Source organism: Penaeus chinensis, chromosome 7, assembly GCF_019202785.1.
Source record: "Penaeus chinensis breed Huanghai No. 1 chromosome 7, ASM1920278v2, whole genome shotgun sequence".
Lineage (NCBI taxonomy): Eukaryota > Metazoa > Arthropoda > Malacostraca > Decapoda > Penaeidae > Penaeus > Penaeus chinensis.
This window is the reverse complement of record NC_061825.1, coordinates 43,013,158-43,030,786: the sequence shown is the minus strand read 5'-3', so window position 1 is coordinate 43,030,786 and position 17,629 is coordinate 43,013,158. Positions and strand designations below refer to the sequence as shown.

At 39.0% G+C, this 17,629-nt stretch overlaps 2 protein-coding genes across 2 annotated transcripts in view; one reads left to right on the top strand and one right to left on the bottom strand.

The window, feature by feature from the left end:
• The window catches only part of LOC125027001 (transmembrane protein 214-like), a 15,767-nt gene extending 8,836 nt beyond the window's left edge, over positions 1-6,931 (bottom strand). Inside the window, exons 1-4 of the mRNA XM_047615606.1 lie at positions 6,896-6,931; positions 6,259-6,475; positions 754-908; positions 1-143 (exon numbers count right to left, since the gene is read on the bottom strand). The exon at positions 1-143 is cut by the window's left edge and continues 49 nt beyond it. Coding sequence (XP_047471562.1) covers positions 1-143; positions 754-908; positions 6,259-6,475; positions 6,896-6,931 — 551 coding nt within the window. The remainder of the gene's footprint in view (positions 144-753; positions 909-6,258; positions 6,476-6,895) is intronic.
• Positions 6,932-6,969: 38 nt separating this feature from the next.
• On the top strand, positions 6,970-11,136 carry LOC125027030 (pre-mRNA-splicing factor SLU7-like). Its single transcript, XM_047615663.1, has 2 exons — positions 6,970-7,095; positions 8,943-11,136. The coding sequence occupies exon 2, from the start codon at positions 8,954-8,956 to the stop codon at positions 10,742-10,744; it is 1,791 nt and encodes a 596-aa protein (XP_047471619.1). The 5' UTR covers positions 6,970-7,095; positions 8,943-8,953; the 3' UTR covers positions 10,745-11,136.
• Positions 11,137-17,629: the final 6,493 nt, after the last annotated feature.

The window sequence follows — 17,629 nt, the reverse complement described above, 5'->3', positions numbered from 1 at the left end:
CCCTTGAATGTTGGATCGGGCGTATGCACTGGGTTTATGCGAACATTCAAGTAGGAAGCCAAATCCTTCAGCCAAATCAGTGGAGTATCCAAGAATCTTGCAGTCACAACATCAAGAAGGTTCTGCATCTCTGCTACATTCAGCTGAAGAAAATATATAGAAAATAGACTGATAAATATAATCCAAGTCCAATAGATATGAGAGAGAGATTGTAAAATATACAGTAGATATTTGCAAATACAGATACATCAATATGTTCTTGGAATTACAGAATCTTTAAATAGAAAACAATATAGCTTAATTGCTAATCAATTTGCTCATTGGCACTGAGTGCATATACTATCTACTGTAGTTTTGTTTTGTGAATTTTGTTTGCACACGTGTCTCCACAAGTGCTCAGCCACCAAGTCGATTTATTATTGACATTATGATTATGGATTTGTTATTAACAATACTATTAACCCACTGAATCCTGGTGATGAGACCATCACCTCATGGAAAAATTGGGTTGCCGGCTGAGGTGAAGGGAATGTGACTTCATGAAAAATTCTGCTGAAGGCCAGGGTTATGGGAATTTTCAAGCAGATTTGGACAGAAAATATGTTTTCTTTTTAAAGCCATTGCAGGTGTTTTCTAAATTGTTACCTGACAAAGTATGCCTGGTGATTATTCTTAAAAATACAAATAAATAAAAAAAAAAGTTTGCTTACTAGTTCACATCCATGCAAACATATAGGATCTTCACCTCCTCACCTTGCGTATAGCTTCTTCCAAAGTACCAGGCTGACGGACGCTGTTACTTTTCTTCTCTGGCTTCTTCTTCCTCTGATCATTTTTCTGTTCATTTTTTACCTTTGGAGAGGCAGGTTTACGATTTTCTTTCCCTTCTCTTGCTGGCTCAATTTTTCCTGGAATTGAATGTTTTTTGTAACTGGTGGGAAAGACAAATATAAAAGCTAGGAAAAATGGATACTTCATATTAATTGTACAAAGATACATCAATAATAAACAGAGGTTATACTAACAAAGACAGCTGCACTACACACATTCATGAAAATATCATAAATTAGTGTTCATAGATGTAATTCATGTCTTTAACAATCTCAAGTATACTCTTACATTCTTTTTTTACACTTCATCATGCAATGAAACCTTACAAAAAAGTAATGTAAAATTGGCATATGCTGAATGTCATTTGTCTAATGTAAACCGATCAGCATTTCTAACAACACAATTTTGACCCTTGTTGTGAACTGAACTGAGTGTATTAGGTGTATTAGGTGGGAACACTGACTGACTTCATATTAAATTTTCAAGAAAATACTGTACTATTTATATATTATTTGCATGTTGTCATGAATTTTGGCATAATGAAGGGTCCAGGGACTTGCCCCAACAGGAAGACATCCAAGGGGAAGTTGGTTAGGATGTGTCCCCAGTAGGAAATGTCCTATGGAAAGAGTATCCAAGGGCTTCCCCTGACAGGGAATTGGGAAGGTGGGTGTATCTCCCCCTTCTGCTTCAACCCCTAATTCCTGATGGGTCCTCCGAGAGAGAAGGGAGTAAATGGAAAAAAACAAAAATACATGTGCAGCTGCCTTCGTTAGATTTACAATACAGATACATACTGATAAAAACAATAACATGGTTGGTAGTCTGTGAATGCCACTCTCCACCTTACTTTACTTTTCAAAACATCAATTTAACAACTAAATTTCACATCTTGTGTGATCAAAAATACATAAAATAAATCTTCCTTTTCACATTTTTACCTTAGATTTCTTTGAAATGAAAAGAACCATTCTAAATACTATATCTAAAACCTATGAGCACAATCATCAAAATAAGGCAAGATACTATTTTCTATGATTATCAATTATGATCTTATTCCCAAACCTTCAAAGACCTTTTTCAGAGAAAAACAGGAATAATGCATCTCTCTTCATGAAATCTGATCCCACACATGTACACAAACCAATCGTGCATCAAGGCTTGCAGTCATGCGAGTGCAGGATCCAATATCAGATCCTTAACCACTCTATAACCAAAATTATAGGTAGTGGTTAGAAGATTGATACCTGATACTTCATTCAACATATCCAGAGATTTAATGCATGATCCGTGTACTTAAATATATTTGGAACTGATACTGATTGGGTCCTTCCTCATCTCAGAAAACAATTCTTTCTGCTACTGTAAGTGTATATTGTGCAAATACAAGATCTTAGTATGCTGTTATCTCTATCTTTCTTCTATTTCAAATGCTTGCACTTTGCAGACTTTCTCTTTATCTAACATATTCATATCTCCCTCTCTCATAAAAGATAAACAAGCTTTTGTAAATAACAATAAAAACATATACTAGAAACATATATTCACAGTTACTGAAAGTATGGACAGTGTCCATTGCAAATAATGTAGAAAAGGGTAAGAATTAGAAGTATGATAATATCTGCACAACATGAGATGTACCTGATGTGTTTCAATTTTATCTTAATTTTTTTCTGATGAAGCTATAATTGAAATACATTCAACACATTTTTCATGTTATGAAGATAATGATTCTCAGTTCTACGTTTTTATAGGACACAATGACCCTTTTTTCACCTATGGTATTTCCTTTGCAAGTTAACCCAATGCCGTCGGGGAAAATGAACAAAAAATGGGGAAAATGCTGTGCCCATTTTCTATATTTTTTGTGAAATGTCTGCTCATAGATGGCTCTGCTAGTGCTTAGCCACAAAGGAGTCAATTAATAGACCTTGTGACCATACGTGATTTGAATTGGCGGGAAAAACGTGTTTTTTACTAGTGCTATGGATATCGATGGTGTTATTTTTATTATAAACATTATAATTATTATAATGTTTTTTAATATTAGTAACAGCAAAATAAGATAATGTAAAATATTTCGTAAATCAAAGAAAAGGGTGAACGGGCGAGACGGGCAGTACTCCTAACTGGCTCATTGGTGACTTAGTACAAGTATAGCCATCTATGTGTATAAACAATCAAACAAGTACTAACAGTGGGCATAGCACGTGTCTACCCGTCGTACCCGTCGGCAAGGGGTTAATAGTAAGAAGGTTGTGAAACATATAATGCTTTGCTATATATTTACAGGAAAATGTAAAGTTATTATCATAAAAAAATGGATGAAATAATCTCTGCAGGCAAAGGAAATTGTTAGAAATAAAGATATTAGGTTACACTTAATGCAGTGCAGAAAATAAGTCCACAGTGATCGAGTGGGGGTCTGGGTGTAAAGACCCCAGATTAAAAAGGTTTTTGGTTCATATAGGGATGTTTGGATTCCAGGAGTGGCTGGTGTTATAGGGGCTTAGTCTCAGGTAGTGCAGTCACTCCATAAACAGCTAGCAGTAGACTACTTTCATTAATATTATTTTTGACTGAAAACAACAACAGATTGATGCACATCATAATGTGAAACAAAAAAATTTACTGATCAATGCAAGCTAAACCTTGAAGAAAACATTTTATTTTCACTCTATATGGTGTTACTGATCATGTGAAAGTAGAGAGTAGAGCGAGAATATAAAGAAAAGAAAATAAAAAAAATGCACTCACATTGTGTGCCTCTAATAAGCATTTAAAGTAGCTCACAATGGTTAGTCCTGTATCAAGTACTACTTTGCATGCACAGTCCATTACTATGATAAGTCAAATAAAGCATACAAAAGGACCACTTGGGAGAAATATTGATTGGAAGGGAATCCAGGAGTGAAGCTAAGGAAAAATAGCAATTGGTTGGGGTCAAGGGGTGAAGCCCCAACTTTTTTGGTAGTTTGTGCTTTCAGGATAAGATTCAATCATTTGAGATGGAGACTTAGTTTCTGAAGGGTGCAGTATAGCTGAACAAATCATGTTACTCCATACTACAAAATAATGCCATTAAAGCAAATTATTTTTTAAAAATAGGGAATATGATAATCTTTACAGTATGGATGCACTAAATGACTGAAAATTCAAGATTGTATCCTTACAGAGGACAAAAAGTCATTGGTACAAGAAACAATTCGCAAACACAGAAAGTGTCGCTCACAGCTTTAGTCAACGTGGTGCTATTGAGTTTCATGTCCATCTTACCATACATACTGAGGTGCAGACAATGTTTCCAGGGGGGTTTTGAGTGCATAGCCCACCTATAAACAATCCCCTAGGGCAGTGCCCAAAGGCCATATCCAGTCGAGACAATTTAGATTGTTGAATAGATTTTCTGAAGTCTAGTTGGCAAATCTCTTGACCAATGTCATTCCAGAATTTTTTTGGCATATATTCAGAATACCTTCACATGACCAATTACAAAAATGGTATTGATGGATTCCTCTCACTCTCTACTACCCATATATATATATAGAAATTATGCCATAAAACCATAATACCAATAACGTTGGCCTCAACAGCAGGGAAGGGCATGAATGGAGCCAGGGAAATTGCTGGGTAAAATATGAATAACATACAGAGAATTGGTTAATATATAGTCAAATGCATGGGGCTGTGCCCCCTGCCCCGGACAACAAAGAATCCACCACATATGTACGGTAGGATAAAGCATTGGACATACTCAGCATCAGGCGTTCCACATGTTTGTGTGCTCTATCCTGCCATGAATACATGGAGGATTCTTTGTCTTCCAGGGCAGGGGTTGGGGGCAGCAGAACCCCAACAGGGGGTCTGCATCAGACAATATACTGATGTATTTTATGTATGTTATATATATTTTACAACACAATTTCCCTGGTACTTTACATGCCCTCTCCTGCAATCGGGGTTTGGAAAGGAGGGTTCTGCTAGAAAGGTCCTACATATATGGGTAGTCAACCCCTTAACGATAGGTCACGTCTATAGACGTCAAAACAAACCGCTCGAAATGTGCCGTGCGGCTGTACACCATGGCGGTGAGCCAATGCTCTACGAGCCGGTGATTCAGCTAGATGTACCAAACTCCTGCGCTCAAAGTCGGCGTGTTGCCATTGATCGCCAGAGCTGTATTTTTTTTTTAATTTTCTTCACCTGTCACGAAGGGGTTAAGGAAGCAATCAATAACACTATCATCACAATCTGTCATGTGTAGGTATTCTAAACAATTGCCAATTTTAGAAATGAAATAATCTGCTGCTGGACCATAATTTTATCATCCTGGAACAAAAAAAACCTTGCAAACAATGGTTCTCTTACTTATATGGAACAATAACTATAAAATGATACTTTATGAAAACACATTAATTCTTGAGTTTCACACAGCCATACAAACTAGTAATTATTATTCTTTCCTTCAATTATTCACACTTTAGTATGTGTAAATCTCTCATTATTTTCCATTGCAAATGATATAAATGAAAGTACTGGTATTGCTGATGTAGTGACTGCACCCTTCTAAGAACAAGTCCCTCTTAGGAAATCCATAAAACACCCCATGTGAACCAAAAACCTTTCTAACCCTGGGGCTTTACTCCCAGGCCCCCATCTGGTCACTGCATTTCCCTACTGGAGGCTCCACCCCTGGTCCCCTACCCAATTTTGCCTATGCAGATAATTTTCTGTTTCAGTGAGTGCCAATTTTGTTTTTCTTTTTCCTTTTTTTACATACTCCTGTAAATGTATGCCAAAGAATTATGTGTTGCACAACTTTCTTATTATCAACTCACAAAGGTTGTACCATTTATGAAAAATCTAATTTTCAGTCATTCTGTCCATCACATGCAAATTTTACTTTGGACTAAACAGCTCTGGGAAACTGAAACAACTTCAAAAACAATGTATAGCATTCTACAATACCTGATTTTAAAGGCAAATGAACCCTTAAACATATATCCTTTTTATCTAAATATGGCTTGGGTGTAACAAAAGGTGCCAATATGGTCATTTCTAGGCTGACAGATTTACATATTTACAATATAGTTGCTAATTGTGTTAGCTTAAGGCTTTCTCTGAGAGAGATCTGCACGAGGGGACTGCATGATTTGCATACATATGCTTAATCTATTTCAAAAGTTTCCTTGGTTTATTCATGAACTTTCCAAATAATTTCTTCAATAGTGAAGAAATTGTGTACAAAGGACTTTCTTTATCATAAGTTTCAACAACCCAAATTCAAATATTAAAGCTACTGACATGCTATACCGAAAACCAGATCTACTTTTACCCATACAAGGGAAATAATAAGACAGAAATTTCACTCCCAAGCCAACAAACATATTTGCCCCGAATTCCCACTAAATATCCGGGATTTCTCACCTGTATCTGTGAGCCGCAACGCCTTCTCCATAAACTGCCTCTTCTCTTCCTTGTTGAGTTTGCCATTTGCAACCGTTTTACTCTTCTTCGAGCCTCTCACCACTAATTCCCACTCTCCGGCACCTGCCATGTTGGAGGTCCTGCTGATGGAAGTGACGGGTGGGGTACGGGCCCAACGGTTTTCTGGCTGTTGTTTTGGCTTCTTTTGGAAAGTCGTCTGTTAAATAGCATTTGGGGGCTGTAACGTGTTGTTTACATTTATTTAATTAGTTTTATTGTTTTTTACTATTTATGCCGTGTGTACAGATGAAAATCAAAGAAAGGGGCTTAAAATATGTTTGATATTTTCTGCATAATTTATAAGGAACATTGCTATAAGGATGATATAGATGTGTTTTAGAGTTACAAGAAGCATTTACATAGATTAATAACCTTACAGTCACATAAATTTACTTAAAATTAGGAAATGTAACAAAATACAAATAATATTTAAAGACAACTTTGATATGAAAATAATTGATTTTAAAATATTGAAAAATATATTGTCTCTGGATATTCTTGATGTTTCCTTATCTCCTAGTATGTATAACATGAACTATGACAACTCATAAATGTAATGGATGATCTGGAGTAATACGTGTCCCTTCGTGTTCTCTCCCAGAGAAATCCGCATAAATCCACGAACGCTTATATTTGACTCACGAACGCATCCAAATCCAGTTTGTTCTTATGCGAACGCTCAGCTCTAATAGTCCCGTACCATAACATCGCCACAGCCATTTAATGGTCGAATTTTTTATGTCGTGAAGTAGTTTTTCTCTTTTGGGAGTGTTTACAGTAAGTTTCAATTGTTACTGAAATATAGAAGATGTAGAATGCATATGAAAACGTGTTATTGCCCTCCTTTATCATGTTCAAATGTAGATATATGGTTTTGTATACAAGTAGTAATTACGTTTGGTAAGTGTAGAAGTAATGGATTATTTGGTTTTCCATTCATTATTTCCTTCGGTCCCGTATAGTCTTGGGGGCAAAAGTGGGGAACAGGAGCGTTTGGGGGACACGAAGAGACTTCCACACTGAGCGCTTTGATTTCAGAATGTCCTCAATTGCAGCCAACACTCTTGGGGGTTTCCGTGGGGAGCCGGGGTTGGGGATGGGGGTATATGGGCGAAATCGCACATGACAGGCATTTTAATAAGCAAATAAGCAGAAAACTGGGTAAATGTTACTCAGAGCAGTGCGCAGAGGGAATAGACACTGCCATCTTACAGATCATAAAATGTAGAGTAATAAACAGTACAGTCACATTTGCTTCAGCCTCATATGTACCAAAAAAAAAAAAAAAAAAAGAAATATCTGCTGCATATCACTGTTCCGAGACCAAGTCCATAACACCCTCACATAGCAGGAAGTGCTAATAAAGGATTTAGGGTTCACATGATACCCTGGATACATATGCATGTATGTACATGCATGTGAGTGCATGTGCATATAAGTATGCATATATGTATGCATATATGTATATATGTATGCATATATGTATGCATACATATATGTATGCATACATATATGTATGCATATGTGTATGCATATGTGTGTGCATATGTGTGTGCGTGTGTGTGTGCGTGTGTGCGTGTGTGTGTGCGTGTGTGCGTGTGTGTGTGCGTGTGTGTGTGCGTGTGTGTGTGTGCGTGTGTGTGTGTGCGTGTGTGTGTGCGTGTGTGTGCGCGTGGGTGTGCGTGTGTGTGTGTGCGTGTGTGTGTGCGTGTGTGCGCGTGCGTGTGTGTGCGTGTGTGAGATGTTTGTAGGAGAACCATACAGTACTGAATGTTTTGGATTTGTAATATCTTAGCTATTTAATCTTAATCAATGAATGTTTTTCATACCTAAGCTTCATCTAACTTTACTCATAAAACAAAATATTAAAGAGATTTATGAAAACTAAAATGATCATATATGAGAAGGCATAAGATAATACTTCTTAGTGATTAACAATCAAAAATTAAACTACAGAAAAGTATACATTTTTTTCTGTGAAGAGTGTTTTATGTTAACCCAATGCCGACGGGCATGATGTGTATGCACGTGCTATGCCCACTGTGAGTACTTGTTTGATTGTTTTTACACATAGATGGCTACACTTGTACTAAGTCACCAATGAGCCAGTAATGAGTACTGCCTGTCTCGCCCGTTTACCCTTTTCTTAGATTTACTCAAATATTTTACGTCATCTCATTTTGCTGTGACTAATGTTTATAACATTATAGTAATTATAATGTTTATAATAAAAATAACACTCTCGATATTCATAGTACTAGTAAAAAATACACTTTTCCCGTCAATTCAAATCACGTAAGGTCACAAGATCTACTAATTGACCTCTTTGTGGCTAAGCACTAGCAGAGCCATCTATGTGCAAAAACATTTCACAAAAATATAGAAAATGAGCACATTTTCACTATTTTTTATTCATTTTTCCCGGCGGCATTGGGTTAAAGGTAACTGATAATCAAGAATGGTAGATATCCTTCAGGGATATTCGGAGGAAAGAACAAATTATAATTTTTTTGTTTTTGTTTTCATTGATTTCATGTAGAACTTTCTAATGCAGGAATATGATAGATCTATTATTTTTTTTAATATAATAGATTGAATGTTATCACTTTATTTTATTTTTTCAGATTCCCCCAAGATGAGTGCTCCAAGCATACCTCTCTCCAGCATACTGAAATCCAAGCATGAAGAAGTAGAAGGAGATGAGCCAAAGAAAAAAACACGTGAGGAGTGGAAGAAAGCCAAAGAATTAGAAGAGGCTCGAAAGGCAGGTACTGTTCCAGCTGCTGTTGATGAACAAGGAAAGGACATCAACCCTCATATTCCCCAGTACATTTCCACTGCACCTTGGTATTTTGGATCTGGCGGTCCAACCTTAAAACATCAACGGCCTCAACCAGAGAAACAGAGTTCTTTTAACCATCTCAATGAGCATTATGCTAGGGGCCAGAAAGGAGGTGTTGCCACACGTTATCGCAAAGGTGCATGTGAAAATTGCGGGGGTTTGGGTCACAAAAAAAAGGATTGTGTCGAAAGACCACGGAAAGTTGGTGCAAAATTCAATGCCAACAACATTGCTGCAGATGATTTATTACTTCCCAATCTTAAGCTTGATTTTGATGGGAAAAGAGATCGATGGAATGGTTTCAATCCAGCAGACTATGCGGCTGTTGTTGAAGAGCATCAGAAAGTTGAAGAATACAAGAGACAGTTGAAAGCTAAGAAGTTAAAGGATGGTGAGGAGATGAGTGACGATGAGCCTGATGATGATGATGAAGATGAAGATAAGTATGCTGAAAGTGTTGACATGCCGGGTACAAAAGTGGATAGCAAGCAGAGAATTACAGTGCGTAATTTGCGTATCCGTGAAGACACTGCCAAGTACTTGAGGAATCTTGACCCCAATTCAGCATATTATGATCCCAAAACAAGATCTATGAGGGACAACCCATATCGAGGAACAGGAAGAAAGGATGATGAAGTTGATTTTGCTGGAGAAAATTTTGTCAGATTTACCGGTGATACTGTAAACCAAGCTAAGGCCCAGCTCTTTGCATGGGATGCTTATGAAAAAGGTGTGGATGTTAGCCTTCAGGCAGAACCAACAAAGCTTGAGTTACTAAAGAAGCAGTTTATTGATAAGAAGGATGAATTTAAAAAGAAAGTTTCAGATGACCTTCTTGAAAAGTATGGAGGGAAAGAACATCTTGATGTTCCACCCACTGAACTGCTATTGTCTCAGACAGAAAATTATGTTGAGTATTCCCGTCATGGTAAAATTATCAAAGGCGCAGAAAAGCAAGTTGTAAGATCCAAGTATGATGAGGATATATACCCAAGAAATCACACAAGTGTTTGGGGTAGTTATTGGCGAGATGGAGTATGGGGTTTCCGTTGCTGCCACTCATTTATCAAAAATTCATACTGCACTGGAGAGGCTGGAAAACAGTCAAATACAGAAGTCCTCTTACCAACTGCCTCAACATCAGCTAAACCAGAAATAGAAGAGGAGAAAGAGGAAAAAACTCTGCTGGAATTACATCAAGAGAAAATAGACAAGAAAAAGAAAAAGAAAAGGAAAAGGAAAAGCAAGAGCAAGAATAAGAAAAGGAAGCGTACTAGTAGTAGCAGCAGCAGCAGTAGCAGCAGCAGCAGTAGCAGTAGCAGCAGTAGTAGTAGTAGTGATTCAAGCAGTGAGTCCGAGAGCGAAGAACAGAAAGAAGAAAAGCGTAGGAAGAAGCTGCGTGAGGCTTTGATCCGAGCCAAGATGGAAGAAGATGCAGCAGCAAACATGATGAAAATGGATGAGCGTGAGAGAAAGTACAATTCAATGTATAATGCTAAGGCACCAACAGAAGAAGAGATAGAAGCTTACCAATTAAGAAGACAAAGAGAGGATGATCCAATGGCAGCATTTTTAGGCAAATAACTGAATTGCAGGTTTGTCATTACTCAGTGCTGTCATTATGTAATTTCTTTCTTTGATGTGCACATTATGGGAGGGATTGGGAAATAATTTATATAAAACAAAAAAATACATGTTTGTTAAGAGAACTTACAGGAAATTTGTGTTATATCTCATTAATATTACCAGTGCAGATTGTGATCTTACCCCATACACAACCTGTACTGTAACAAAGGAATGTTTTTTGAATATTTTCAAGATATCTATTTAATGAAGAATAGAGATTTAACTCCTTTGGAAGATGTCAATAATACATTGAGTATCTTAAATTAGTTCTAAAACTTTTTGACTATATCTGGAATAATATTAGTAAATGTATGTTTCATGTTTTTTTTAAGTACAGTTAAGTAGATGATGATGTTTTTTTATTAATCCTTCTGAAAATATGATTTAAATAGAGTTTGTAAGATTTTTACCAAAATAGCCAGAAGACTCAAGTAACAGAATCAGTACAAAACTAGGTAATAACAAAATAATTTTCAGATGATTGTATGACTTTTTGTAGGATGTTTAATCATCATCTCACCTTTCCCCCTTACCCTTTTTGATGCTACACATTTCTATATTGCTATATAACCTTTAATGTCTGGCATATTTTGCTTTATAACCATTAACTATTAACCATACTGATATATATTTTGAAAACAAAGTGGAGAAAATACTATGTAGAAATTATTTACATAGGAAACCTGAATAGAATAAGAAAATAGATAATGTCTAAGACTGATAGAAAATATTGTATGGAAGTTATGAAGTTACAAATAGCAGGGAGGAACTTTCCCTGATTTTATGTAGGCAAAGGCAAACATTCAAGAAAAAAATAAATGTTGAAACTTTTCACTGCTGGAACTTTTAATGATACAAGTACCCCCCCTCCCACAGCCCTTGCCCATTGTTGTCATTTGGGGCATAGGAGACAGGGATTTAGGCCCAATGTAAGGGATCACCCTCAGGCCTTGCCTCAACTAATTTTGCATGGGCTTTTCTTCTCCCCCTTTCCTTTTCCATCTTTTCTTTACCCCCTTCTGTTCACAACAAACAAAATATGAGTATTAAATTAATATACTTTTTATCAATATACTCTGCACAGATATCTATAACACTATGAGAAACTAGTATCAAATGTTTGGTTTTCTTGCTCCCTCCCCTTCAATCCCTTGCCCATTGTTGCCATGAGGGGCTTAGGAGACAGAGACTAGGTTCAATGTTGGAGATCTCCCCTACCTTGGGCCTCATCCCTCAACTCAACTAATTTTCCTTCATCTTTTCTTTTACTTTCCTTTTCCTCATCTTCCTCAAGGAGCCATGGGCATGGTATTCTCTTGGTTAATTGTCTTGCCCATACCCCTCATAGGGACCCTGAGGGGTGGACCTTTTATCTTCCCCACATATTCAGTCTTACTATGGCCAGTAACGAAGATTTTGTATCCTTATTAGGAGCAGTGAGGCTTGCCACTTTATCATATAGCCTCTCTAAATCTACTTCCTCTGGTTTACCGACCCTGACTCTCCTTTGACCACGGCTCTGAAATATCCTCCTCAATCGACACAAGATATCAATTTGACCCATCCCGAATCATCTACCCAGGTTTTAACTCAACCTTCAAAGTTACCCCTTCCTCACTCCCAATATCCTCGAACCCACCTCCAGCACAATCCTTTTCATTTTCTACCTCCTTCCTTGTTATAACTCTTCAACCCTATTACCCAGATCCCCACAGCACTATCTCACTCCACACCACTTTATCCTCCTGCCCTCACCCCTCTACAATTCCCATTTCTACAAACCTTTTGAAAACCCTATTTAGCAAAACGGGATAGATTTTTTGTGATTCCCCCAACAGCCCCTTTCTCTAATAGTACCCTTCTCCTTCAACAATGTCTCCAAAAACATGTAGGCAGTTTGTCTTGACTGCTCACAACTTGTCACAGTAACGTCTGAGTCTCAAGCCCATTCACTATATACCCTGGTTGACCTCACTGGCAAACCTATCCTGCCTAACTCCACTCCTCCCTTGATACATGTACTGGAACTGTTTCCATCTCCCTGGCAGATTGCCTTATCTATGACAAGGATTGGTCAGACTGTGAATACAAACTACTTGCCTGCCTCACTGACTACGATGCATTATTACCTTCTGTAGACAGGACCTTCCCCATAAGGGCTACATAGGAGAATCTTGCCCTGTCAGGCCATATCAACCCCCACCCATTCAATGTCAGACATTCTCATTTTGGCCACCCTGCAAAGCACTAACACTCCACAGCCCGTTGCCCTCTCTGTTCCCACCCTGGTCACGACCTTTCAAACTTGGCCTCACTCTACGGGACGCCAGACGGAAAGCACGCTGACAAGGTTTTTCAGTCACTCCCAACTCCAATACAATCCTTCACTCCACTCTATCCAAGTAGTCTCTAAATTTTCCTCAGTACCACTTTCCCCCCCCCTCCTCTACTTCCCCTATCTCCCAGTTCTAAATCCAGATACTCCAATATCCACAACTCCCCCTATGTCTATCGTATCTATTGCACCAGACAATCTAAACATTCCATCTCATCTTCTCCAAACACATCCTAACCCACATCTAATATCCTCTACTCCTCAGATGCCTATCTTCTCTTCATCTCCTCATAAAAAAGCTTTTGTTTCCAAAACCTCCCCACCCAAATGCCCTCCAGAAACCCATGGGGACATTGGACTCTTCCCAAGTAACATTAAAGAGAAAGTTCCTTTCATCCATCCTAAAATTTATCTAACCCCATTCCAGCTACATTCAAAGTAACTGCCGACATCCATGCTCTTCTCCCTCATATTCCCCCTACTCCCTTCTAACACTGACCTTATCCTGACTTCAAACCTTTTCATGCCTTGACCTCTCTCTTTGCTACCCTTCCCTTCATCTCAATTTCCATTGGTCAGTTCTAGATCACCTTCCTTATAGTGATCACTTCTCTATTTTACTCTCTCCTACTACCTATGTCTCGCTCCCAACCCTCCATGCTGGTGCTTCGATAGAGCAGACTAGCGTACTTTTACCTTTCTCTCTACTCTCCCTCTTCCACATCAGACATGCTTTCACAATCACTATCCTTCACAGCCTTCACAGTCTATCCCCGAACTTCCCGATCATACAAATCAAAACGTGCTCCAAAGCGATTCAATTAAGTTGTTACAATTAAAATTGAAAAAGGCTGATGTTTCATCAACCTTTTTCAATTTTAAAAGAGCACAATCCAAATATCAATTAAAACCACCTGGCAATATTACGTCTCCACAATTATCTCCTCTACACCTATTTCTACAATAAAGAAATAGGTGCCCCAGTCCTCCACATCCGTAATACATTTCTGAACCTTTACAAGTTGCTATTAAACTTTCTGCATATTTCAGCCAGGTCAGTAGAGGCTGTCACCTTTCTTCCCAATTCCATTCCATTAAAATAGCCAAGGAACACACTCCCACCTCTTTATCTCTGCAGAACACTACAATGTCCCCTCCTCTACTGAGCTCCCTTTTGCCTTACAGTCGTGTCGCAATACACATGAAGGCCCTCACGGCATTTATTAAGTACCGTATGTTACAAAATCTTATATTTATCTCGTTATCCTTCTTTAATAATATTTGAACAACTGGAAACTTTCCTACTCACTGGCTCGACGCTCTTATTCTACCTTTCCTTAAACTTAATAAATCCGGCATCCTCCCTCAAGACTATCGGCCCATTGCTCTGATTAGCTGCTTGTGCATGTTGCTGTAAAGAATGGCCAACCTACAACTAATATGATACCTTGAATCCAACAGTCTTCTGCTTTCTTTCCAATTTGGATACCGTCATGCTCGAAGCACAGTCGGCCCTGTGGCACATTTAGAAATGGTATTACATCTGCCTTTGCACGCCATAGCTCAGAACTAGCCCTTTTCTTCGACCTGGAAAAGGCATATGACACTACATGGCGATACCACATTCTGAGACAACTATCATCTTGTGGCATACGAGGGAACATGGGTGTATTTATTAATTTTTTCCTTTCTAATCGTACTTTCCAAGTCTTAGTACAATATTCCTTCCATTCCTTCCAGCCATAAATGGCTTAATTTCGGTATCACCATCAGGTGTCCGATCCTTGCTGTATGTAGATGGGTTTTATCCTCTATACATCGGGCCCTTATGTACCAACTCTCCAACTAATCCAGTCTGCAATATCTTTGATCTCTTCCCTGGGCCACTGACCATGGTTTCCGCTTTTCCACCTCCAAATTCTTCTCCATTCTTTTTTCTCGATCACGTATAGGTCCTCAACCTCCATTCTCTTTATATGATACCCTTCTCCACTTCCGCTCCTCAGGCAAATTACTAGGGGTAATTTTTGACTCAACTTCCTGGCGAGACCACTCCCTTCCACAGCAAAGAGAAAACTCGCTTCCACCTACAGACTTTCTCATATATCCTGGAGTACAGACCACAAAACTCTCCTCCGTCTCCATACTTTACTGATCCTCTCCTCTCATGACTATAGCTGTCTTATCTATTCATCTGCCTCTACCTCTCTTCTTACTCACGTTTCAAGAATTCTCTCTCTCTCTAAACTAAATGTCTCTCAATCCCTTCTCCCTACCTCTACCTCCTCTCCATGCCTACCCAGTCCTTTTTTCTGTACGGATGGATACACTTCTCTCCCATTCGCCCAATCCTCACCTCCTACCTCCACATTTTTCTACCCATAAATACCCATCTTGGGTTATACTTTCCTCTCGCATGTGCTCCTCTGTTATCCCAGATACACCAAATCAGACATCCCCGTTCTATCCTTCTCACTCCTTTTCTCAACCATGCCTCAACCCATTCCTCCAGCACTCACATTTATACAAATGGCTCCAAATCCCTCTCTGGCGCTGGTTTTGCTGTAATCTTTCCTTCCTACACCTTCAAATTTCCACTTCCACCGGAATGAGCGTCTATGCAACTGAATTATATGCGGTCCTCTTCCGATTAGGACGCATGTCTTCCCTCCTTTCCTCGTTCATCACAATTTTCACTGACTCAAAAACATCTCTCATATAGACTCTATAGCTTATCAACCTTCTTGTCCACAAAATTCAGAACCAACTATTTAATTTCAACATGCAACACAAAACTCAGTTTTCCCTGGATACCCATCCACATTGTGATTCCCGGCAAAGAAGAGGCAAATATTCTAGCACACTCCGTCATCTTGTTCACATCCTATCAACCCAGATTTTCACATATATCAACCCAGATTTTCATATATATCAACCTCTGGCTACGACCTTCACCTCGAAACTTTCCTTTTCACCCGCTGGCAGTCTTCCTGGTTTAGCCTTACCACTAATAAATCATATACCATAAAACCTTCCATCTCCCCTTGGAGATTAAATAAGAACAGACGCTGGAAAACTGCCCTTGCCCGCTTATGCATTGGGCACACACGCCTCATGTCACAATCTGATCCACCTCTATGCTCCTTATGTAATGTTCCTCTTTCAGTCCCACATATCCTACCATCGTGTCTCTGCTTTACAGCAACCCATACCTCTGCTTTTCCTCACTTATTCTCACTTCCCCGACCCCCAACCTATTGGACATTCTCTCAGAATTCCCTACCTTTTCCTTAGTCAACTTATTCTCCTTCCTCCGACGCATAAATATCCTCCATTTGATCTGATTATTTGTTTTAAATATTAAAATTAAATAAATTGGTCCTCTTGCTCCAAACACTGAACAAGCAAAACATGATTATAATAGTTAACTGCAATTTATTGCAATGACTATACCGTGTACATAACCATGTATAGAACCACGCGGCTGCTTGCGGGCCGCGTGCTTGCCATGCGGTTCCTCAACCCACGCCTAGAGTGGCGTCCCCACGCCACTCCCGGGTATTTAAGTCCCAGGTTGACCCAGGTCACAGAGAGTTCGTGCCCAGCGCTTGTCCAGTCATTATAGGCCGCCCGGCCTACGGCTTCAGGCGGGAGGGGCACAGGTCACTTCTGTCCCGTGGGGGCTGACCGCCGCGACTCAGCACTACCAAGACTTGTCTCGTGCGTTCTATATCTGTTTGCTTGTACTCTTAGAAAATAAAGAGTCAAAGCCATCGTCCCCTTTTAGTACTCCTGCTTAACCACTGTATAAAGGTGTTCAATCAATAGCCTTTTACATTCTGGTGACAGGGTGGTAGTTGCGACCTTTTGGCTCGCAACATGGACTCACAGTCTCCGAAATCCGCTCGACCATCGCTTCCTACGACCATGACTTTAAAACCTGTGAGTACACATTTTGGGCCTTTTTCCTTTCTTTTCACTATCCTCCCCCTAAATGTGTTAAGCCGTATGTGCAGTCACGCTCACGTTGCTTTTGTTGGGTTAAAGTGCTAATTGACAGCAAATGGCACGCTCTCCATTCTTCTGACCTCAGATCACATTACTGTGTGATCACGGTATGGAGTCAAACAATTTGAATATCGTTAATTTATTAAGTATTTATTTAATTTTTCTCGTGACTAAAGACTTATATTATTCCAATTGCAACGAATTTAGCGCTTTCGTGATTTTATTGTTTTCATGAACATCACTCATTATTTCGTTTCCACTGTCCATTTCCCGTCTTGACCTGACCTCGGAGTGAAAATCATTACTCAAAGCCCGCTTGGACAGTTGGGTGATCTGACCTCACTTTCAGTTTGAGTGATTGACACGCTGAAATGGCTGTGAGAACAGTTAGCATTTCCTATAAATTATTTTCTAGAATTGTTACAATATAGGGATAACGCATAGCATCCGTTACATGTTCATTGGTGACACGTTCTATCGGCGCTAGAGCGGAGCTTGTA